This window comes from Ruditapes philippinarum, unplaced genomic scaffold (genome assembly GCF_026571515.1).
Source record: "Ruditapes philippinarum isolate M1 unplaced genomic scaffold, ASM2657151v2 ctg83_1_1_1_1, whole genome shotgun sequence".
Lineage (NCBI taxonomy): Eukaryota > Metazoa > Mollusca > Bivalvia > Venerida > Veneridae > Ruditapes > Ruditapes philippinarum.
In genome coordinates, this window is record NW_026852900.1 from 292,648 (window position 1) to 317,895 (window position 25,248).

The 25,248-nt window shown below is 34.9% G+C and overlaps 1 protein-coding gene across 1 annotated transcript; it reads right to left on the reverse strand.

The window, feature by feature from the left end:
* Positions 1-213: 213 nt before the first annotated feature.
* On the reverse strand, positions 214-25,248 carry LOC132727877 (uncharacterized). The gene is made up of 22 exons (XM_060713469.1): positions 25,108-25,248; positions 23,976-24,207; positions 22,306-22,895; positions 21,860-22,108; positions 21,109-21,312; positions 20,040-20,267; positions 17,055-17,312; positions 16,234-16,425; positions 15,795-15,947; positions 14,962-15,123; positions 14,547-14,733; positions 13,773-13,960; positions 12,543-12,704; positions 11,802-11,939; positions 10,945-11,115; positions 9,909-10,085; positions 8,855-9,142; positions 6,292-6,483; positions 5,558-5,713; positions 5,187-5,222; positions 4,455-4,539; positions 214-3,887 (listed from the first exon to the last, which is right to left on the reverse strand). The coding sequence occupies exons 3-22, from the start codon at positions 22,685-22,687 to the stop codon at positions 2,096-2,098; spliced, it is 5,400 nt and encodes a 1,799-aa protein (XP_060569452.1). The 5' UTR covers positions 22,688-22,895; positions 23,976-24,207; positions 25,108-25,248; the 3' UTR covers positions 214-2,095.

Consider the following 25,248-nt stretch of genomic DNA (forward strand, 5'->3'; position numbering starts at 1 on the left):
TTGATATTTTGAAAATAGAATTTTTCTGTATCAATTCAGTGGTGTTCTCTTTACAAAGCATATACAAAAGATATCTTTGTTACTTATTTTTAGGAATATAACTTACTGCAAGTTAAAAGACTTAAAATTATTACCAGATATATTTGTTTTCTGAATGATATGGTATCATTCCAAGAATTATCTTCATAAGAGATAAAAAAAAGAAACAACACAAAAAACATAATATTTAATATCTTACAAACAAATAAGCATACTGTTTAAAGAAATTTATCATAATAATTATACAAAGTAAGAAAATTGTGCAAATAAAACAACGATGCCTGCGAACCATTATGTCATATACCAAAGATTGTTCTATGCTTTACAAAAATCAACAGATAAAAGGATCTCTTATTTTCATAATAGATACTTGATTAAAACTATTGTTAAATGATATAAAAAATATTATAAAAGTGGCACGCCTTATACATTTATATCACGTGATACATCAGTGTATCGAGTCTACAAAAAGTACGAGAGACGGGACATCCTTTACATCATATGGTATTTTGTGTATTAAGTCAGCAAAAAGAACGACTATGTCCTTTGGTATCATATGTAAAAAATGAACAAAAATTTGAAAAAAGACATCCCATATATATCATATAACATTGTAGTAAGTTAACAAAAAATATATGAAAAACGACACGATTTAAAGAAGCCGTGACATTTTGTATACAGAGTCTACAAAAATATGAGAAACTATCCGACATATTAAGACCGTGATAGTTTAAAGAGTTTACAAAAATTGAGAAACGGCCCGACTTATCAATTCTGTGACACTTTGTATATAAAGATATGAGTAACGACACTATTGCAATGTATATCATAACATCATATAAAATGAGAATATACAATAACTAATGACCAAGGCCCATGAAGACGTCATGTTGATACTTATCCATTTAACGTCACCTTGAAATTTTGAAAACGCCCTCTCACGTGACAAAATGCTAAAAAATAGGTACAAAAGGCGAGAACAACTCCGGGGTATTACGAAAATATCCGCAATAAGTCAATATTTACTTATTCGTTAAGATATATGAAGTTGCGTACTTCTCTGCTTATCCCATTAAGCATTACATACACATCTTTGATTTTATAAATATCTACTATGCAATATTACATAGAAGGCCCATTATACCTCAGAAATGCTCCTTTTTTATTTCTCCAAAGCTTTTAATGCTTGGTGTTCAGCTATTGTTTCCGAAAAGTAACTCATTGGCTAAGTACCTGAAAAATCTATTTCATCTGTTGCTGTTTGGCAATTAGTACAGTTTGGAGGTCATTTTGCTATTCATATAACAAAGTATTTCACAATTATCGTAACGTTCTTCATGGGATAAGCATCTCACTTATTTCAACGTTGAAATATTCATGTGTGCCCTTTCTAAAGAAGTAAAGATTTATTCATTCTGAGACATGATGTGCCTTTATCAAATCAACAATGTGTAGTGTTCTATATGAAATAAAAATAATATCTGTTGTATGTACATAATGGTTTAAACATAACTCACTCGATATATTATATACAAATAATTGTGTTGATATTTTAATAAGATACAAACAAAATATTTTTGTTGTTGCGTTATCACATTGTAAAATGTTCAACATCACTACGGATTGTAAAAATTACATGAGCTATTTATTCATATTGGACACATCGGATTGTTATACATAGTGTTTGCACAAATAATGTACTTAAATTAATTGTTTTCATTCTGGGTATGACATAGACACATGTTTTCAATGATGTTTCTCTTCTTTTCTTTTCTTTCGGAATTAAGTAATCCTTTTATTAGTCGCAAGGATACCAACATTAAATCTCCACAGAAGATATCATCTCTTTCGATATAATGGAAACATTTGTACTAGCTAGTATATTTGGAATATTTGTACATTGTCAGTGTGTGCGTTTCTTTCATTGATCATGAAAATAAAAAGTGTAGACGAGAAAAAAATGCCTCTTTTTTATTCTTACAAAAGGAACCAAATACTATTTTCTCAAACAGTTAGTTGTTATTGACACAACCGATCAAGGAGTTCTATGAAAGTTTTACTCTTCAAAATTACTCATTGAAGATATTTCTATAAGTGTATCTTGCCTGGAAGAATGATAGTCCGGTGGGGGCGATGGCTTCTTGGAAGTTTTACTTGTTCTTGATAACAATGAGCCGGCTAAAGATGCTCTTGATGCCGACAGCTCTTCTGGTAATTCGGTCAGGAAAAACGAGCCATTCATTGAGCTTTCTTCGGAATTATCACCCATTTCAAAACGTGCACGCTTCAAGCTGGAGTTTCGTCTGACGCGTGCATCTGGTTTAACTTTGTTCAGGAATGGCGGTGGTTGCATTTGCCGTATTGTGTGCGCAATGGGCGGTTGTTGTTCGAAAGATATATTTGTCGGCGGGAAAAACATGGCGTGCTCAGAGGAACGTTTTACAGTGACACCACTATGAAGAACTGGTCTGGGATGTTCCGCTGGAGTGATCGGCCGCTGGAAAGATGATGTTGGCCTGTATGCTTCCGTAATGTCTGAAGGCAAAGGCATCGGGTGGTCCGATGTAGACATGAAATTTGATTTTGGTTTTGCAGCATATGGTGCAGCAATAGTCTCCCTGGCTGACACAGCCTCTGTTGTCGGCTGCGGATGCGTTCTCTGTGGAGCCCCAGCAGTTGCCGGTCGAAGCAGATTTGACGTTGTCGTCGATCGTCGCGTAGTATTTGCATCTTCTCTTATAGTAACAGATTTTCGGCCAGTAGTCATTCCCGTGTCCGGTCTAGGTTCGTCTGGAATCGAAACTTTCAGAGCTGACTTTGTAGGCAAAGGTAAGTTCTTTGGAAGAGGCCCACCTTTCGGTACTACATATCTAGAAGGCTTAGGATGAGGAGTGTCGTCGTCAATGTCTGTAGATCTTGGAGATCGACCCATTGTTGTTGCAGGGCGCGGCGAAGGAGTTCCAGTTGATGGCAAAGATCGCGGTGAAATTGCCGATGTTGAACGCGGTGATCTGTTTGTTAGCTTTGATATCATAACAGAACTTGCTTTAAATAGCTTAGCTGTCTTTGGTGCTTTTACTCTTGCACGTGACGACGCATCATCTGATCGAGTTGACTGAATGGCCGAACTTGCAGTTGACATTTTACGTCCTTTCCCCTTGGTGACGATTTTCTTTCCTGGTTGTTTCTTAAGTGACAACGGAGGAACAGGTGTTTCTTCTTGTACATAAGGAAACGGTATACCCTCTTCTTTCTCATTTTGCATCTTTCTAAAACCGTATTGACTTTTCAAAATGTCTGTCAAAGACATCGTGTCCGGTTTCCTATACATAAGTTGGGGTAATTTCTTTGGTATAGGTATGTTTACAGGAAGTGGTAAGTTTTTTCTACTTCGCCCATGCGCACTTTCTGTATAACCAAACTGCGATAATGGGTAGCTGTTCTGTAAATGTTTACGACCGGGTACGCGATACCGTACTGCGTGTTCTATTTTAGGGAAGTCAAATGTATCCTCTTGTGGATACTCATATGGGTTAACAAATGTACCATCCGCCCAAAGTGCGTAGGGGTCATAGTCAAACGGTCCCACGTGCTCGTCTTCTTTCCCCTTAAGTTCCTGGTTCGATATTTGCGAGGTTCGTCCTTCTTCCATTGTTTCTACTTCAGGTTTATCCCTTTTAACCGTGCCATTGGCTTGGTATTTTGTCTTTGCAATTACTGGATAACCCTTTTCGTCAAATCCAAGTACTTGTCGGCGTTTGAAGTAAACATTGTAGGCTATATCCGGAAAATCAGTGTAAAGGGAAATCCTATCGGCTTCCATGTCGTACTTTTCGCGATCCTTAGCGCTACGAAAAGAAAATTATTATGGTTTCACACAAACAATCTTAACTTTGAAACAATGATAGTTTTAATGAATAAGAAGTGGTACCAAAAAATTACATCTAGAAAAGACTGTTGACCTTATCGAATCTAAATGAAATAATTAACATCTATGTCAATATTTGTTAAACACAATATGATGTTATGAACTGCTGTACACAGAACGCAGGGCAGCATAGGAAAAATCAAGGGACATGATTAAATTAAAACATGGCTATTATAATTTAAGGAAGAAGATCTCAAGTGATACTTCGTGCATCATTTCAATCATGGACGGGTACTTGAGTAGAACTACTGATTTTCCGTAAGCTTGCTCAATAGCTTCATATAATAAAAGAATTCGAACCGACAAAGATTCGGTACTATATATTTTTTCTTGTTTAAATGGATGTATCTTCTTTAAAAAATGAACAGGTCTATGTTTTAAGTCATAATTTCATTCCAAATGAGTTGGATAGGTAGATAATTAAGACTAATGAAAAAGTGTGATGGTGTCAATTTCCTGACAATGTAGATACAATGACGGCACTTACCCCAAGTAGAATCTTCTAGCAATTAATGTGAGAAGGAAGACTACAATAAGACCTAGAACAACCACGACCACGACGATGATTATAGCTGCAAATGAAAAGATAACTAAAATTATGTTTAAATTGATCTCTTGTTTGATTTTTTAAAGATTTAAAATGACACCGTTGAGAACATTGAAAAACTTTCAGGCTTTTCCTAACTGTTTGTTTTGTTATTTATGTTTTACGGCACACTAACAGAGTTTAGGTAATATGGCCTGACACATTGCTGGTGATTTTGGTTAATCTCAGCTACTTATTATAAACTTTATCAAGCAACACCAGGATAATTCAAACTCATTAAATTGCCTCTTATGATCACGATGGCTTAAATTATGATGCCTCAATTCTTAAAGACAACCCAACAGCCAAAAAGCGACTTTTTTGATTGAGATAAACATGAACATATTTTTTTGTACATTTCGTAAATGATTACAAAAGTTTATAAAGACCATGAATACAGTTTATAAGAAAACATTTCAACGCTTATGATTGGAGTCGCAATATATCGGATATTTTCGAATTCAAAAACTGTTCGGTAAAAGAAGTGTATCACTTTCGATTTTCATTAGCATGTACCATAAAATGGTCGAATTTCTGAAAATTCTGTGCAAGTAATTGTATATTCATTCAAACTTAAAGTCATCACGGGTTTAAATAGTTTTTACTACATATATTCTGGCGTAAGGCACTTACTTGTCAGATCAGTAGCTTTCGGTTCTTCCGGTAAAGCTGCAAGACAAAAATATGTCGTAGAAAGATATTGCGAAATTAATTTTTATATCATTATCATGATTAAAATAAAGGCACAAAATGAAACGCCTTATGATTAAAAGACAACAGTGATATCAGACTCAGTTATTTCTCTTTACATGGTGCCCTTTGTCAGTTTTGGCATTTTTAAAAAACTCCTTTTTATAAATACAATCCTATATTTCGTCGTTTATACAACTTTTTCCATACCCCGTTTATCTACTACAAGTATGACCCCTTTATCTGTATATTTGCTCCATCCTTCTCTTTTGCCCTGCTTTCATTTATATACAAAACTGTTATAACAAACTTACATATACATTCGCTGGCACTTCTGGCACCGATGGTGTTTGTTGTTCCGCCACCAGGGCATACCGTGCATGTACTTTGCCCAACCATTGATTGGTAAGTTCCCCCGTTACAATAAACACAAAACCCGTTTGACTCATGGGTTCCTTTCTGACATTCGGCTGAAATTGATTGATCCCAAATTATAAGGTAAATATTCGCCAAATGCTCTAGTTATACTTTACCTGCCGTCTTGGGTTCTTTTTTCAAAATATATAAATCATGGCTTCAGGGTAAAAACTGGTTCAGTTAGTTAACATACACAGAAAACTATATATTTATCATCGTAAGAATAAAATTAGAAAATAAATGTCATAAAAGATAGATGTCATGTAGCATTGCAACGACAACTGCTTTCAAAGCGATGATAGTCCAATCTCATTAAAATCACATCATGACCGATGATCCACTGCGTAATGTAGAGATACTGATGATAGTAAAGCCTCTGAGACATCAACATCCCTGCTCTAGGTGTCTTTAAGTTTACTTAGACTTAATGTGCAGATGAATCAGCTTAACTTCTCTGGAACTAAATGTCCAAAACTTTAGATATTAGGCATGTAACACAGAAAACTGTCTTTAACATTTGGCTCGTAACATTACAATGTAGTCCTCTACACAAAAGAAAAAGAAAACCTAAAGATACAATAAAGTTCTAATAAATGAATGAATACTATGAATGTGTATAGTATATACCTACCACAGACAGCTCCAACAGCAACTTCGCCGCTATTACAGAGTGTGGTTGTCGTAACAACAACTGTGTTACCAATGATCGTGTAAGTAACACCATCTACTTCTGCTGTATACTGGCCCGGATCATCTAGGATATCTTGAATGGTTTGTTCAAGAACGGAAATTGAAGTAACGGCTTCTAGTAAACTCTCTGACACTGTAAGATTAAAGTTCACGATTATACAGTTTGCCTATATTTTTTTGTAAAAATCAATATTAATTGATAAATTGAGTAAACCGGTAATGCTTTGATATTTTAAAGATTTGAAGCATTTCTGTTTGAACTTATTCTTGTCCGATAAGATGGCAGTAATCTAACCGAATCTTAACGTAAATCGACTTTTATCAACAAGTCTAGTAAATCGGCTATTTATAAAAGTAATTATAAACTTCGAATTGGTTAGTTTGCAATAATAAGAATTTGCAAGCAAATTAAAATTAATAAATCAATTTTTCTACTTATGTTGCAGTAAAAACACGGAGAGCAATATAATTCCTAATGAAAGTCCAAAATAACAAAATATAAAATGTTGCAGGCTCGGTATGCCGTATCACCAGTTTATTAAACAGTTTTTAACATTGAAACATGAAATGGTGAAATATTGAATTTAGAGAAATGTGTAGATTTGTTTCTTATACGATGTCAACACGGCAAACTGTTAGATAACACCCGTTCATGCAGATAAACGTCAACGTCTCTTGGGTTCATTTTGTATATTTTACAATGTACACAGTCCATGCCTATTCGCATAAATTTCGAATTATAAACAATTAACCAACTCTAAACCTCTTTAATAATGAACCCAGTTGGTGCATACTAGGATCAGCCTCTGTACATTATGAACACATCCTTAGCCTTTCTTGGTTACATTGTCTATAAGACGAAGGACATAGTCTACGCCTCATTGGGCTACTTAATCTATTAGACAATAACGCAGTCCACACCTCTTCGGTTTACATCATCCATTAACGAAAGGAAGCAACCTACGACAGTTTGGCCACTTCGTCAATAAGACGAAGATCATAGGAGTCTATTCAACAAAAGAGCAGTTAGCGCTGTTTCTGATCAATCGTCAACCCGTCGGGCGACTTCGTCTATAAAACAAAGAACACAATCCATTCCTCATGGGGCAACTTCGTCTTTTAGACAGTGTACGAAGTTTATCTTTTCTCTGATCCATCTTTTTCAACACAGAGAATGCAGTTAACGCTTTTGGGGCGATTTCGCCTATTAAAAGGGAACGCAATATATGCATTTTTAACCCATTTCGTCTATTAAGCATAAAGCACCATATGACGTTTCTGACCATTCTGTCAGATATAGACAAACAAAGGGCGCATTCTACATCTATCTTGGCCACTTTGTATTCTACTATTAAACAAAGAACTCAATCTACGGTCTTTTGGACATTTTCGTCTATAAAATAAAAAAACACAATATGTGTCTCTTCGGGTCAATTTGTATGTTAAACAAAGAACACAATCTAAACCTACTCTCCTTAATAAACAACGAACCAAGTCTACGATTATCTTAGGATTAAATTCCTTAATCAGACAAATCAACAATTGGCGCCTTTTGGAAGTCAATTGCACTTTTATAACTTGGGGACCATACGCCGCTTTTCATGGAATGGCACTTACGTGTCACATTGAAGGTTCCAAAATGATAACCGCCGTATGAACACATCTGCGGATGTTTCTAAATTCAAAATTTTACTATTTCACGTTTAAATGTTGAATTCTGCTTAAGCCGGTGCTAGGGGGCGTGGACGGTAATTTGCACTTTCCAGTACCGTCCATGAACAGGCTCAATTAAACCGAGCCTGCAACATTTTCAATTTTGCCGTGTTGGGCTTTCTTTAGGGATTCTGTGTTTATCTATTCATATTAAAGCAATGAACAAAGGTCATGTCTTTCAGATTTAACATTAACACTCAGGAACGATTGCGTTCTTTTTAATCATTTGAGAGGGCAAAAGAGTGTTATAACATTTTAATGATTGTTTTAGACGTGTTAGATGCATACGACCTGACGTAAATAAATGTGCATGTGTCATACAAGAAGTAAAATATAAAATAAAGTAGTATTATGACTTCTGTACACAATACACAACTGTGTTTGTATGTGTTGCTTAAAGGCAACATAAGCAAAAGATAGTTAAAACTATTAAACAATAGGAACTATTTTAAATCTAACAAGGCGCCAAAAATCTTTTGAAAATTTAAAATAAAAGCATATATGCAGCATAATGGGGCTTCTAAACATACTAAGACAGTGTCGTCGACAACGAAATAAACACAGCCTATGCTTTTTGAAATTCACATTATATCTCTTCCCTATATTGCTTCATATATTACGAAATAAATACGCCTGTCAGTGTAAATTCATCTGTTGAAGAATGAATATTATTTACAATTGGTGAGTTCAACTAAATTTTATAGCAATGAACGTACTCATGGCTATGTATATAGGGCAACGACCACAGAAGTAACCACAAAAAGTCTATACCAAACAACTGTAAAACTTACTGACTGACGTAGCGAAATAAGCAGCAAGATCAAACGTTCCATTACTCAAGATTGGAATTGTTAGCACTATTAGAAGTTCTGTGTTCGATGCCCTTTTTCTTCTATTGCCTGTTCCAACGCAGTTTCTGATTTCCACACTTGACACGCAAGCCTCGTTTTCAGTTTCACATCGTTGAGAATTTGTCAGATTCGTCATAATTGCTAATACTGCTTCCACCTTTTCACAAGGTACTGGATTTACGAATGTAAATACCATGGTGGCACTGTATCCCTGGGGGCGTTTGCTTTCTGAAATAAACAGCAGCAATGGTTGTAAGAATCGGAGTGGAAGACAAAGTAAGTCATGGAGAAATGTATCGTAACATTGTGTTAAAACAACTTTTCCATGTTTACAGAGAAAAAAGTCAATGTTATGACGTCAAATTTCAACTCTACATTTCGCGAAAATGATATAATTTTACGAAATTCCTGAAATACTATGGATTTCCTTGTGTATAATGACTAGTTCTTTTATGCACAATGTCTTGTTCCTATTTGTAAAATGTCTGGTTCTTAATAGTTTAATGTCTCGTTTCTATTTGTATAATGTCTGGTTCCTATTTGTTTAATGTTTGGCTCTATTTGTATAAAATTTGACTCTATTTGTTAAATATCTGGTTCCTATTTTTAAAATGTCTGGTTCCTATTTACATAATGTTTGGCTCTATTTTTATAATATTTGTCTCTACATGTGTTTGCATAATGTCAGTTTCCTATTTGTATAATGTCTTGTTTCCATTTTTATAATGTCTTGTACCTTAATGTACAAAGTATGGTTCCTATGTGTATTCTGTCTGGTTCCAATTTCTATAATGTCTGGTTCCGTGTTTGTGTAATGAAATTCAGTAGTAAGTAAGACGAAACTAAAACGTATTTAATCATATGCAATTTATGCATTCAGTTGAATACAAAAAAAATAATAAAAACAACTTTCAAATACTATTAATTAACAATTCAAAAAAATATTTGCTAACAGAAAAATTTAACTGTCTTTCAATTTGAACATTTTTCTTACCAGTGCATATAGGAAGTCTGTTAAATGGCAACCATTCGTAATTTGTTGACATGCCGCATAGAAACATTTGATTGTCCTGCCCTCGTGGCATTACGTAACCTGGAGGACATTTCGCTTCACAAGTATCGTCTTCGATGTCACACGTTTCTACGCTCTCCACTTCTGGTGGCTCACACTCTTTTGTTTAATAAAAAAAGATATATAATCCGTCATCTAACAATAATAAGTTGATCAAGGATCAATGCGTTTACACACAGTCTTCATGTAACTTAGTAAATGTATCAACGCGCAGGTCGCAAAACAGCATTACGTTAGTTTTTGTGAAACGGATCATATTAAATTAAACAATTTTAGGGTCAGTCTAAGACAGGATAAGCCATACAAAATAATCAAAGAAACAAATCAAAGGAAATATGGACAACTAAACAGTTCTAAAAGAATTATCTTAGTCTCAACTAGAAACACCTCAGGTAAAGGCTTCCCAGCTGGTAAGATCAAACGCAGAGGCACACCAGATATGAATAAACATTTTTAACACGGCCATGCCGACACTTACAAATAGTAAAAAAGACAATACTCAAGGAACATAAAGGGGGATGTGGACAAATCAGTACGTAATATTCACTACTGGAGAGTTTAAACAAACACAAAACATCCATCTCTAAAGTATCCATTGTTTTTAAGGAAAACAGGGAAGCAAGAGAAGCACCTACAAAGGCATGACAAAACAAGGCAATTGACGAAAATGATTGCAAGCCAGTCCCAAATAGATTATGAACTTTCCATTATAAAGTTTCATACATGGCAGCAAGTGTTAAACAAAAAGGAACGTTTAGTGTCCAATTGTAAAATAATTGAAGATAAGACCCATACGTATAAAAGAATTGACTTTTGTCTAAATATACGATATGGAGTCGATGCATACATTCATTTTAGATAGAAAGTGAATCCCTCAATGTTGTTTTCTTAAACTAAGTAGTTTGTGTTAAATATGATATTTCAAATAATCGTATGAATAGATAAATATCTGATTTACCAGGACACTTCCCGTTTATACAATCGAACATTTCTGTACTGTTTCCCTCGCAATCATCGCCGTACTGACTCTTGGTTGGATTGTTGCAAAATCTGTACATGAGCTGTGTACCATTACCGCAAGATACTGAACATCCTTCTGCCGCAAACCACTCACTCCATTTTCCATGAACTTTAAAACAATGAAAGGTAATTATACGAAAAGCGCATACGCCGTATAAATGCAAAGAAAATATGTGCATGTTATTTGCAATCTTATGTGATACAAGGGCATTTGCAGTACATCCACGTTGTTCACTAAATACAAACATAAGGTTTCCACGATGTCTAAACATCGTGCCCTAAGCGTTTTTTTGGTGACTCTGCCAGGCTGTTATCCAAATATATGGCGTTTTAAATGTGTGTGCAACTCAATCTTGTTTGGCAATGCCGATCTTCTAAAAAGAGTGGTAAACAATGGTTTTTACGCAACACTTGACATGCTTCTTATAGCATATTTGTTAGGTAACAACATAAAAATGATTAGTATATGTGGCTGCTGCTCCTTACAAAAGGGACAAGAAATACGAAAGAGATGCTGTTTCATTTTAACTTGGCGAGACAACTTTTTTTAATCACTAAATGCCTTTGCTAGAGACAGAAGATTAAATTTTTTCATAATTCCACCAGAATGTTTGAAAAGCTACTTGTAATGTTGCTCAATGAAAATGTGCAGCAAAATGACCCTTTTGCTGCAAACAGAATTCATAATGAACACTAAAATCAGCAAGCCGCATGGTCCCCGTGGAAAAAATGTGCCAAAAATATTCAAAGATTGAAACAAAGTTCAAAAGTTCTATACTATTCAATTGTTCATACCTAGTTCTTCTTCACAAAAAGGACCGCCATATTGTTCAGTACAGTTACACGTGTATCCAACGTCATTAGTGACACAAGCTCCATTATTCTGACATTGATGAGTGCCACAATGATCCACTTCTATGCTGGCGTTACTAGCTATATATAGAAACAATAAATTTGTAAAAGAGATTTATTTATTAAAAGCTTAGTTATAAAATTAAAACTACATACTCCAGAATGATAGGTCATTCCTTTGTAATTCACGTGAAAGAATCCAAAATCCCTGGCGGGATTCCAACACACAGTGTATTTGTTTGATTCTTTCATTATTCAATAGCCGTCAAATACTTATAACACTCATAACTTTATATTTTTTAATTTTTTTTTTATAAATTTTACACAACCCTCGTAGAAGTACAAAGTAGTCGTACGAAGTTATTTGATTTAGCATGTATAGAATATTTAAACAGAATTAGCAAAAAGTGTTTTAAATTGAGTTAAAAAAAAGTATAATTCTTCACCGAACAGAAGCGACTGACATCAATACCGTTAATTAATGTAAGACAATATAGACAGTAGGTCATTCCTGACAGGATGTTTTGAGCCACATATAGATGCTGCCTTTCACGCTGTCTGTTTGCATCTGAGGCTCATACACTTCTATTCTACTCCTCCTCTAAAAGCAACTACATTAAATATCAGCTTACTTCTGTTAAAGATATATGATGCCAGAATAATTTTTGGTTTCATTATCATTACCTCTACAAGTAGATGTAGTGTATTTCATGGCAGGAAGTCTTTTCACGGCAAGATCATCTAGAAAAAAGCTTGCCCCAGCAAGTGAGTTACCACAATCAGCGTACATGTTCGCCATCTCGTCTTCAGCAAATGTCTCATTTGATATACTTAGACCCGAAAGAACTTAATAATAAACATAGATTAATTTTGCATTGCATGTATTATACATGCATTCGATTGCTTACGATAATATAAATTTAAATAACACTGATGCGTTTGTAACCCAGTAGATATGTATTAAATGAATTTAAGACAGTGTCTGTTTCCTTTTTGATTAAAGCTGCATGCCTCCAGATGAGCCAAAACTTTTCAAGAAAATAAAACTGTACTAAATTTTTAAGAAAAGTAAAAAGATTAAAGATTCCGGTAATAATTTATACCTTATGTGAATTAATGACTGTTTTTGGCAGTATTTATCACCATATTTCTACTGCGTTACTAACGCATTAGAGGCTATTATGCATATTTTGACCTCGATTTGGTAATTTACGTTGATTATAAGTGCCGATTGCAATGTGTCAATTACAGTCTTTGTTCATTTCACAATATTTTACTTTTAAATACATTTTCAAAATTTTCATGAAAATTAGGATGAATCTGGAGGCGTGCTGCTTTAAGATGATATCAATAATACGATTTGTCAACGAAAATTAATTAAACACAGATGTTACGATGATGTTATATCGTCACTTGTTTCATTCCTTACTTTTCTATAACTAAATATAATAAATAGATCAAATTAGCGACAATATCTGCACAGAAACAACTTAGCAGCCGTACTTTTACGATTTATTCAAGGAATAATACTCGTAGATACGGTAAGTATCGAGGTTTGTGTAAATTCAAAGATCAACTAAAAGAACATAAGTTATCAATAAAATGCTCTGTTAATGTCTATTTGTAGCAAGCATTTTGTTACATGAAGGGCTTTTCCCTGTGACATCATTACATGTATATCACCACAATGGCGGTTCGCAAACGTGCCTTTTCAGGGCAAGATTCCTTAAATACCTAAAACAATTCTGTTAATTATGACCAGCAATGGAATTTAACATGCTTGTCATGGTATTTTAATTTCCACTAAAATCAGTCGAGTACTTAAATATATAAGTACTTATGTCATCTTTTAAAATATTCACACATGATTAATCAACAATAAGTTCAGTACATTCTCTAAAATAATGAACATACACGTTCCGTTGTTGGCAGACATTTTCAACTTGTCTGCACTATCCATTTGTGACAGATCCATCGTCTTTATTAGTTCTCCATCGCTGTACACACTAACAACATTTGTGTCACCAGAAGAGGCATCCCAAGTAAACCCAAACATCTTCCACGTTCCCGTCTCCATTGTAACCTCCAAGGGTTCATTATCCCTTAATAATATACAATATCATACCTTACATTATTAAGTTCCTACTTAATTTATATGTCTGTGGACCTTTAAATGATATAATTGTCAGCAGCACAACTTCTTTAGTTACTTCTTGAACGAGTACTATTAACATTTTATCAGACCGCTATAATTTAGTTACAAAATAAGAATAATTTAACAAACCTCGCTTTATACAAAGTGTGGTGCAATATACAAAAATATTCATAACACTTCAGACCTCATGGCATTTTACAGATATCCCAGTCAGCAACGAGCATTCAAAGCAACTCAGTCTTCGGATTAGATCCTTTGAATGTATATGGGCTGACTGATCGGTCTGTGTGCCATTTCTTATATTAGTTTACCTGCAAGTCCTCCCAAAAGAACCAACAAAAGGCTTTCTTGACTTACTAATAGAGCGGTCTGTATGGAATGCAATGGATATGAGGGACTCATTAGTATGATCTATTACTTAAATATCATAAATCAGATTTCCTGAGTAAATTCCACTGACATCACGAGTATTAAAAATCCAGTGGCAGAACGTTCATTTATTTTTTGTAATTCATGTCTAAATAATATTTTACCATCCATCTATTATTTGTGGGCTTTCTGACACGTCGAGCTGAAAGACAGGATCGTCGTTTGCATTGTATATTCCAAATGTAAGTTGTGTTGCGTAGTAATACTTCATCCAGAAAACAACACTTGCTTTTGTGTCAATTTTAATAAGGTTAATGTCAGTCACAAACGCATCAAAATAGAGATCGTAATCTGAAATAATAATGTTGGCTTGAACTTGTGTTAAGAAATTATCATTGTTTTGTATGTTTACTTGCGACGGCTTTTGATTTTGACAATATTTCACACAAATATTAATATGTCATTTTTAATATTAATGGTGTATCACCGCACAAGCGTCAATTGGTCAATGTATGTGCTTGAATAGTAAAACGTCATTTAATATACAAACAAACAGAACAAACGAGAATACTTTCTTACCAACACAATCTTGTTCAGAATCACTTCTTTCCCCAGTGGTCCACGTGTTTGTCTGGCATTTAATACATGTGTTCTGTTCCCAATCCGATTGATACGTGCCTGTTCGACAACATGCACACGGTTCTAAACCAGAACTTGAATAACTTCCAGGAGAACACATTTCTTAAGATAGAAAAACAATATTTGCAAATGAAGGTTATAAGTCAGTTTACGAAAATATTACAACTATATAACAAGATACGATTTTGAAGTCGATATAAAATTTGTTTTTTCATGTTAGCAAGTCCGGCGATCCACTGTCTTTTCTCGAAAGTAACATCATAACAAACCAGTAAAGCATACTTTCTTGTGTTCCAAAATCAGGATAAACATACCCGATAGCATTCATCTGATAATCTGGGCATCTTTCATATGAATAAAACGGAAACATTCTGTAGACTGATCAATTTCTGTCCCATCAATATACATTTCTTTTTATTTTAAATAAGGGAAAGATATTTTATTTTCTATCAGATAAAATTTAGTAAAAATATTTTTATAAAATAAAGTACAGAAAAGACTTTTCTCTACTGCATATGGTACAGAAAATATTCTTCTATCAAAAAGTTTGATTTTTTAGATAAAGTACAGAAACAGGCAATAAAGCAGGAGACATTACTTTGGACTGTGAATTTATCATTTGTAGTCTTAAAATAATGTCCGAACATTCACGAAGATGAAGAGAATACTTGATGGCTGATTATTATCTTAACTATTGGGTTATTGTTGCATAGAAAAAATAGACTATGAATAATATCGAATGTGATTAATAAAGACTAAATAATCGCAAATACCTGTGCATTCTTTTGAACTCTTGCTTAGAGTTGAACTTCCTGATGGACATTTGGTACAGCTTATACTTCCGGTGCTGTTACTATAAAAACCCACAGGACAAGACGCGCAAGCATCCGTTTCAGTGGAATAGAAATATCCCTCAGAGCATCGGGCTTTTTAAAACAAAACAATAAGAATTGTAAGTATGTTATAATATTTCATCATACTTTGTTGAGTACATTACTGAATTCTTCCGGATATGAAAATACTTGAAGCTAAAAAACACAAATCGTGCGAAGCGATAGATGGTCACTGTTTTTTGTTGTTTTGTTTTAATGTATATTTCGAGTACATTGCCTGAAAAAATGAAGGGGAGATCACTGCGTTTGGATTGTTATTTAGCAACAAGTCATGGAAATAACAGATTGAAGAGAATAATATTAACGAAAAGTGGCTTACAACAGTATGATCCAACAAGAACAGCTCCTGGCGGACATTGAGGGAAGACCACATGTGGAGCATGAAGCCATCGTCTTGCTAAGAGAACATTTGATCCAAGTACACCGTCCACCTCAACGCTGTTTATTATTGAACTTTCTAGCGACGATGTCTCGTTCTTTAGCAGATCACAAGATGCCTCTAGCGGGAAACCTGTTTGGGAAATGTTCAAATTATTCATTAATTCCTTTCGTTAACTAGTTTGTAACTTTCCTGTCTTAAATATATCAAAGTGTACGTTCAAATTATCTGGAACAAAAAAATCTATGAGGTATGCCGCTTACAAAAAGAGTATACATAACGATATGTGCTATGAATGTAAATAACACATTAATATGCAAATCAATCAGACATCAGCTACATTTTATTCCTATTTACTTTGCGGGAAAATATATAGGCATGCAAACCTAAACAAATGACATACATAATGAGATCCACTAACGTAAAACACATTGCGGTGGGTGTATGTCATTCCGCATCCCATTTGACATGAGTTATTTTACTTTTGTAGAGGTCTATTTAAAGGAACCGCTAATGCTACATGCTAATTATCTAATATTTAAGCCATGTCGCATTTTGACCTCTTGTGATGAAACGCAAAAATTTGAACAACTTTGGTAGAACTGCATGCATGGAACTTTTTATTACATTTTACCATGTAGATTCAGGGGAAACGTCAATTAAAACAGTTAAAACTTACATACCAATTTAGTTAAAGGGGCAAATAATGTCAGCTAAAGTAATTATTGATTGTCTTAATTCCAAACGTTTTAGTTTCTTACTGGTAGCTTCTCCTTCGCATGTAACGGATATTGCAAAATCTACAGTCACTGTTTGTTCTATGTCACTACACTCGGGTGCGTTCGATTCACTAATCGCACACATGTATCCCATCATGCACGCAGTATATGACGTCATTTCCTGTGCCATTATATCGAGCAAGTTTTCCACGAATGTGTCCGTGTCCTCGGTACTACAAGTGTTGTTTATTTGGTACTTCAGGCGAAATGTATACTCTGTGTTTTTCTCCTCGCCAGTCTCTACAAGAGAGTACATTTGAGAGATTACAAAGCATTCCACCATCAAGGAAAATCTGTTGTCTGCTCTGCATAAGGAATAAAATTAAATTTTATACCTTTTAATCTACAAATGAATTATTGCATTTATTTACATAACAACAGCCTATTAATGCCGTTAGACTCTTAACAGAGGGTATCTGAAAATCAAACACGTCTTAGTTTAGTGTATAATCAAACAAATTTACAACAATATCATTAACGTCAAGTGGAGTCCGGGGAAAAAAATTCGAAAAAACTTTAAGTACATGTTTGAAAAAAATGCATTTTGACATCAAAACAAACATACGATAAACGATAGCAAATGCTCTTCATTAATACCTGGATACACAAATCTATTCCTAAAACAGGAGACAAAAGGTAAATAAAGTTTCCTTTTAAAAGGAAAGGCTTGCACAGTTGTGCCTTCATCCCAACCCTTTAAAATTGTTCTTTTTTGGGGGGTTTCAATTTATTATCACATTTTTTGTTTGTTTATTTAGTTGTTTTTTTTCCTTGGAAAACCGAATATTTTTTTGTCAAAACGATTTAGATCTATTCTCTATTGTATAAAACTAATAAAGAAAATGATCAATCGTAAAAATATTAACGTGATACTGAAGGAAAACAAGTGTGCACATCTCATTTCCCCTTTTTCGCAGCGAAATCATTCCTTTGCTTTATAGACAAGTAAATGCACTAAAATACTTCGTTACGTGGTACCAATTAATAAGCATGTATCAACTGAACTATGATACATAGATCAGCACGTGGCAAGGTTAATGATATGCATGGGCTATTTTTAGAGTACCTCACCAAGAAGTTGAATTGCGTTCAGTAGATCTAAATATAACTCGATCATGCGTGATTTGGTAAGCAGGACGGAATAATACTACAGGCACCATTCTCTATTGTATAAAACTAATACAGACAAAAAAAACAATTATAAAAGAAACTAACTTTTGCGTCTTGAAAAACAAATTAAACGGAACAATTTCGTTTATAATTTATTACGGTTTAAACCGATAAATCAAGTAAAAATAGAAATCCTTTTTATATACACAAACTGGGATTACCGAAGTAACTAAAATAGCTTAGATTTCCGTAATATTACTCCGCAGTATGACGGAATCGCCCGAATTGTCACGATTGCAATCGTAACTACATCGGCTATTATCATTAATCCGAAGTCTGACGGAAAAGGCCGAAAAGTTGCGATTGGCACAATTGCAGCTGGTTTCCCGTTCAATCATGCACCAACAGATGTAAGCAGGAAACCGCCTAACCGGAACAAGTTTTCCAGATGAAATGGCTTGCAGCCGTTGCTGCAAGCCAAAAAGCCAGGATAGCTTTCAATGAACTCTGGATAACATTTAGAACTAAATGTTTCTTTTATTGCCAGAAATAAAATAGTAAGGAAACAAGATCTGCCATTTGAAACAAATAAAAGACCCAAGGAAGAGCCCAGTTGGTGCACAATGACTTTTGATTCACAAACTAAGGCATGGTTTCTACAAAAAGAGTATTACAAAAAAGAAACCTTAAGAAAAACTTTATTCTTTTCGCAGTGTTTCCAATGGCAAATACAAAATGTATAATATGACCAGTCACAAACATCCGTGTACTATTTTGACAAAGTATAACCTTCGCCTTTCTAGTTGTCTACTTGCATTTACGCGTAGCAATGTATCTTAATACAAAAAATGTATGTCATTCAATTATCCCTGCTTATTTAAAAAACCATTTAACAGAATCAATATCCAAACGAGACCAAAATATACTTTTATGAAGTCTTACTGTTACCTGACCTATCATATCAAGACTTTTGACATTCAAATTGCAAGTAGTTCTTGAACTTTGAGCTGACGATATGGATGGATTTTTTTCTCAATCAGCAGCATACTTTTGCGCATTAAATAAATCCACGGATAACAGTTACGCACAAAGTATACCATTTATTCACCATCATTGGCTGCATTATTGTTCGTAAAAGACCATCAATGCACTTTTAAAGATAATAATTGGATGTTTGATCTTGACATTCAAGCTTGGGACCTGATAATTGCGAACGCCACGCCGTCATCATGTCCATCGTATGAACATGAACACCAAGGAACGACAGAACTGTTGACCGGTACGCTTTTATGAGATATTTAGGTCATAAATTGAAGTGAAAATGCAACCTAGGCCTTTAAGCTGGAGGCCTGATTCTTGTGTCCGACCCGTCGGCATCATGTATTTCACACGTAAGTCAAGTGTTTAAAATCAATTCAGAAATGACAGAATTGTTTGCCGGACATGTGCATTAAATGCACTTTAATGATTTCTTTTTTAGCTACAGACTTTGGTTTTACGAGTGACACATTTTAGATAAAACTACATGTACTTCAAAATTAATTTGTAAATTACAAAGCTATGGACTGGGCACAAATTGTAAACAGACGAGGAACGAGGGTACATGTACCAGCATCATTTGGGATGTATGTGCGTTTTTGTTGATCTTTATGTGGCATTGCAGAATATAAACTAAAGAAAATTCCCACCTAATTTGAAGGTTTGGCTGGTTTTCTTCTTTTTTAACTAAGATTATTGAGGCAACAAAGCTCCTTACTTATAAGACGAAGACGGACGGACTCTACAAAACAATATACCACCGACTATTTTGGGTTGGTATTAAAACACAACCAGTCGTAGGACTGCCCTCTAACATACCGACACACTGTGTTGGAAAGTCGTCTGATTCCCACACACCCTCATCACTGCATTTGTACACGCTGTCCGTTTTATATGGCAGCATATAACTTTCGTTACACGTAAACACGCATGTAATTCCAGTGTCCACAGTTGTGTTACCAGCTGTATCGTTTTCAAAGTCTGTAGTTCCTGTTAAACACTCTACAATACCATTTGTTGGTGGTTCCGGCTCAGCACATAGCTCGGCTAGAATACAAAATAAGATGCAATAACGTATTTCTTAATGAGAATAAAACTTTGTTTCAGCAAATAATAACAATGGTAATCGAGTCGCTGACCTCGAGAAATGGTATAGCAATTTTCATAGGATCATAGAAAAAATTGTTCTTTTAGAGTTTCACCAAACTCTAAACTGCATTTGAGGAAAACGTTTGATTTTATAAAAAAATTGTTAGAATCGCTGTGGCTTTTGTGACGTAGATCGAAACGATATTTTGCAAAATATTTCCTATTATATTGAGTTTTATGAAAATTTACCATATTCATGTTAGCAAAGTCTTTCATGTTGAGTTTCATCAAAGTCCCTACGAAGCTCTTAAGAACAATTTCTTTTTATCAAATCTATGACGAGCTCTTGCGGACATCCTGTACCGCAAAATGGTTCTATTTGAGCATTTAAAACGTCAGAGGATCATGTGTAGCTATTAGGCAGAGATGTCAAAATGTTCTGAAAATAGCCATCCCTTTTTCGAGACAAATTAAGGTTAGTTAACATGAAAAGAAACTTTTTTTCTTTGTGAATTACAAATGAGCCGTGTCACGACAAAACCAACATAATGGGTTTGCGACCAGCATGGATCCAGACCAGCCTGCGCATCCGCACAGTCTGATCAGGATCCATACTGTTCGCTTTTAGACATTTTAACAAGTAGAGAAACTGATAGCGAACAGAATGAAACCTGATCAGACTACACGGATGCGCAGGCTAATCTGGATCCATGCTGGTCGCATACGCACTATGTTGGTTTTGTCGTGACGCGGCTCAAATATTAAAATCATCCTCGTTCTGAATTAAGCGGCACCCTACCTTCAGTACAATTAGGCGTATCAATAAAATCCCAGTACATTTGAAGTGTCGATACGTTTTGTTTGCATGTAGCGTTAGCTGTGCCATCAAACACCAGGTTGTCAATGCACGACAATGTGCACATACTCCCAAGTTCAAAACTCTCACACGCAGCAGTGACATTTTCATTTTCAATGAATGGAACTATGTCGTCACACTTGTAAACTTTGAAAAAGAAACATTGTAATTGCAATATTATACCATTCATTATGTTACATTGGATAGATTAAATGTCACGAGATACGAAGAAACACATTATTGCTTCAGTAAGAAAAATATCAACGATCATGTTAAAGTATTTAAAGCATAATATCAATATTCTAATAATACTACCCTGTTGTTTATTTTATGTAAATTCAAACATTCTATTCTGATAACCTCGCTGGATATGTGCAATTATATGACAATATATGCATAGAGATACATCAGTTTACTAGTATACCTATCATTTATTATATGCTCAATCTACTTTTAGTATTTAGCTGTTAGGACCGTTCAAATAACCAACGGAGAATCCTGTCAACTTCAATGATATCAGTTATACCTTCTAACATATTTTCATTTTCTTTAATAGCTCAATTACATCCAACAACGGACCGCCTCTCGACGGAAGATTCAAACTTAGGAATATTCAAACTCAGACATATTAAACATTTGCATTTGACATAATGTTGGATAATTTATTAAACATGTGTATGTTAAATGTTATTACCATTTACGTTGATGACCATTTTACAATCAGGTGCCATGTTTCCAGTTTCGTCTTCAGCTCGATAGGTGGCGATATATTGACCTACTGCAAGATTACTTCCGGGTGATGGACCAGAAACCTTGTAAATTGTCACATTTCCGCTATTATCACTGACCTCTGGTTCCGACCACGTGACAAGACCGGACGTTTGTCCAACATTTAGAAATTGGGTAACTACAGGTATGCATTTCATTTCCGGTGAATGAATATCTGCAATAATTACAAACATTCTGTCATTTTTTTAATTTGTCTTTCTTTCTAACAAAAAACAGTCTCACAAATCTAATTGAACATAAAGCATTTTTGTTTTCATTGAACAATTACAATATCAAACTTTTACACATATTTTATGCTAAATTATCATGGTTATCACATGTACTTTCTTTATGCGGGCATGTCCAACTTACCGAGACAATAAGGCTCTCCTGGTATTGCCCACTGTCCAGATGCGTTACAAATGGCATAGGATGACACAATAATGTTCGTGAGACTGGAATATGCATTCTGGTTATTAAAGTTGGCAATTGCAAGAGATACATCGATAGCCGTTTGTTCTTGAATCGCTTTTTTCTCGTCTGCTATCACTTGAGCGTTTTCTGCGTCAACTAACACCTGGTCAGCAGCTTGTCTTGCCGTTATAGAAGCATTAAGGGCAATCGCTAAGTTGACAGATAAGGTGTCTAGATTCAATTGAAGGTCTGCAATTTGTCCCTCAAGATTAACAAGTGTTTGGTTGAGGGCAATAACTTCGTCGAGTAAGTCGTCAGCGTTCTCTGCACTTGTTTCCATTGCCGTCTCATATTCCTGCTGCTTATTTGCTAGTGATTGTTCAGTTTCCTGTAATGTCTTCTTAACCTCATTTAATTCAAGTACTGCAGTTTGTACAGATGCTTCCAAAGAAAGGGTATGGTTTTCAGCAACAGTTGCGTTGTATTCTAACTCGGCTGCAAGTTCGTCTAGGTCATCAGCTAATTCCTGTGCTTTGTTTGATTCCGACCTGAAACAAATAGAATTGCAGATGTATTTGAACGTTTTATATGACAGATTTGGGTGTGTCAATTGCTAACGGTGTTAAATTTGGAAAAGGATTTGGTTTCTTGAGTGTATACCATTCAATATTACAAGGTCTAGTTTCACAGTATTATGCCAACAATCACTTAAGAAAGAATGTTCACATGTTTTGAGCGTTTAACTATATCAAAAAGGAGATTTTTTGACGTCATTTGATTTTTTAACGTCATATCTGTAAAACAGTGTGCTCCGTTCTTACGAGACAATTGAATAAAGAAAGCAGCAAAAAAGAAGAACAGGACTCATTACTGGTTGCCACAAAAATATACAGAGCTTAATTAAATCTAATAATGTTTGAAGCAGCAGGTAAGATCAGTTTTTCTTTAAAGGGCGCCTATAGGCAAGATTACATTTAGCACGCGTCTTATAATTTTAACTCTATTGTTTGTATATAAGCGCAGATATGACAACAACCATCTTTACAGTGTCGAAAATGCGACACGAGTGATATATACATGTTAGTGCGGACATATCAGCACCTTTTGAGCAGAATACTATAATTATGTTCATCGACAATGTCTCAAAATTGAATTTATTAAGCAGCAGTCATAAAAATAAAAACAGCTGCCAGCTGCCAAACTTTGAACACAAATTATTAACCAGAACTTGTTTATTATGGAATAATAATAGTTTTATACAAATGTCAAAAGAATCAAAAGTGGATAGTAGATGAAAAATGGCGTCAAACAAATGGTCGGCATATGACGTAAGAACAAAAAATGATGGAATAAAAAGGGGGAATTAAGAAAATAAAAATCAAAAGACAATCGGAACCACAGGGACCCAGCACAGTGTTGGGATAGTGTAAAAAGGTAATTAAAAAAATGTTTACTGTATATAGTCTATATATTATATTTACAGTATATTTTTTTTTTTTTTTAGAATTACATTTTTTACACTAGCCCAACATTGTGCTGGGTCCCTGTGATCGGAACCCGTCGCATATAAACTGATATATGACGGAAGCGAACAAAAAGATGCATATTTATATCATTGTAGTACTTACAGAGCTTGCCCGCTTAAATCTATCAAGCTACTAACAATGTCGTTCAGATTTTGTATGGTGTCGGCTAATAGAAATATCTTTTTTTCAGAAGATAATCATTAGGACACTGCATCCAACATACACTGCCGAATTGTGTAAAAGTTGTGTCTGTATCATTGTCCTCTCTATTCATATCACAAATTATTTCAACATCAGTGTCGTTAACAACGATGGGGATCCTCACATACAACAGCTAAAAAAAATTTATTTTACTTTAAAACAATGAGATATGGTTTAAAAAAGAAATAAACGCTTAAACGGTACCCAATTTGGCTTTTTATAAATTCCTTTCTTTTTACAGTTGAAGTGCACCCCTTTCCTTCAAACCGTCAGGGAATCGGATTACTTTAGGCAGGGGTTTTGGGGTTTTTTGTTTTGTTTTTGGGTTTTTACGTTGAACCAGCACGGTATAGGTAAAAACGGCCCGTTTTACAGATTTTTTTTGGGTAGAGGAAAACCTCGGATGGTCCCTCTGCGCAGAAATTTCGGGAACCCCAAACGGATACCTGACCCAAAACCCCGCCCGTAAAAAAAAACAACTAAATAGCTTTCTCAAAAAGGAAAAACCCAAAGGGACGTAAGAAAGGCTAAAAACCTACCGGGGGAAAGGAAAAGGGGTTTTTAAAGGGTAAAGGGCCCTTAACCCTTAACCCTAACTTCCCTATGGGATTTCACAGGGGGTTTTTGGGTAAAACAAAAACCCCAAAATAGTCGTGTTCCCAAAAGCTGGTTTTTAACTGGGGGTTTTAAATGAAAAGCCCGTCAACACCCGGGGGGAAAAGGGAAAAGGGGATAATTGATTTAAACTTATTTCATTACAACAATGGTAAAAAGGCTCGTCCTTCGGAGAAAGTTAATTGGCGATTCCTCACTTAACTCCACAAGCATTTCGATTTGAACATATCGGTAGCAAGTTTTGTGATAACACAAAAATCATCGATGATCAACTAGTACTAGATGTTGCCATGGAGATAATAGATAAGTTGCACTTGTTTATCACTCTGATAAATTATGCGTCAATACTTTTTATGATAAAATATAGCATACCGTACGATATATTTATGTAATGAGTATATATGCTAAGAATATTTACAAGTGCACTGTGGTACTTCGTCACCATAGGACCACGTGCCATTTTCTTGACACTCTGCACTCTGAGTCCCATTCAGAACGTAACCATTGTTACAGAAGAAAGAACAAGTACTGTATCTGCTGTTTTCATTCGTGCAGCTGG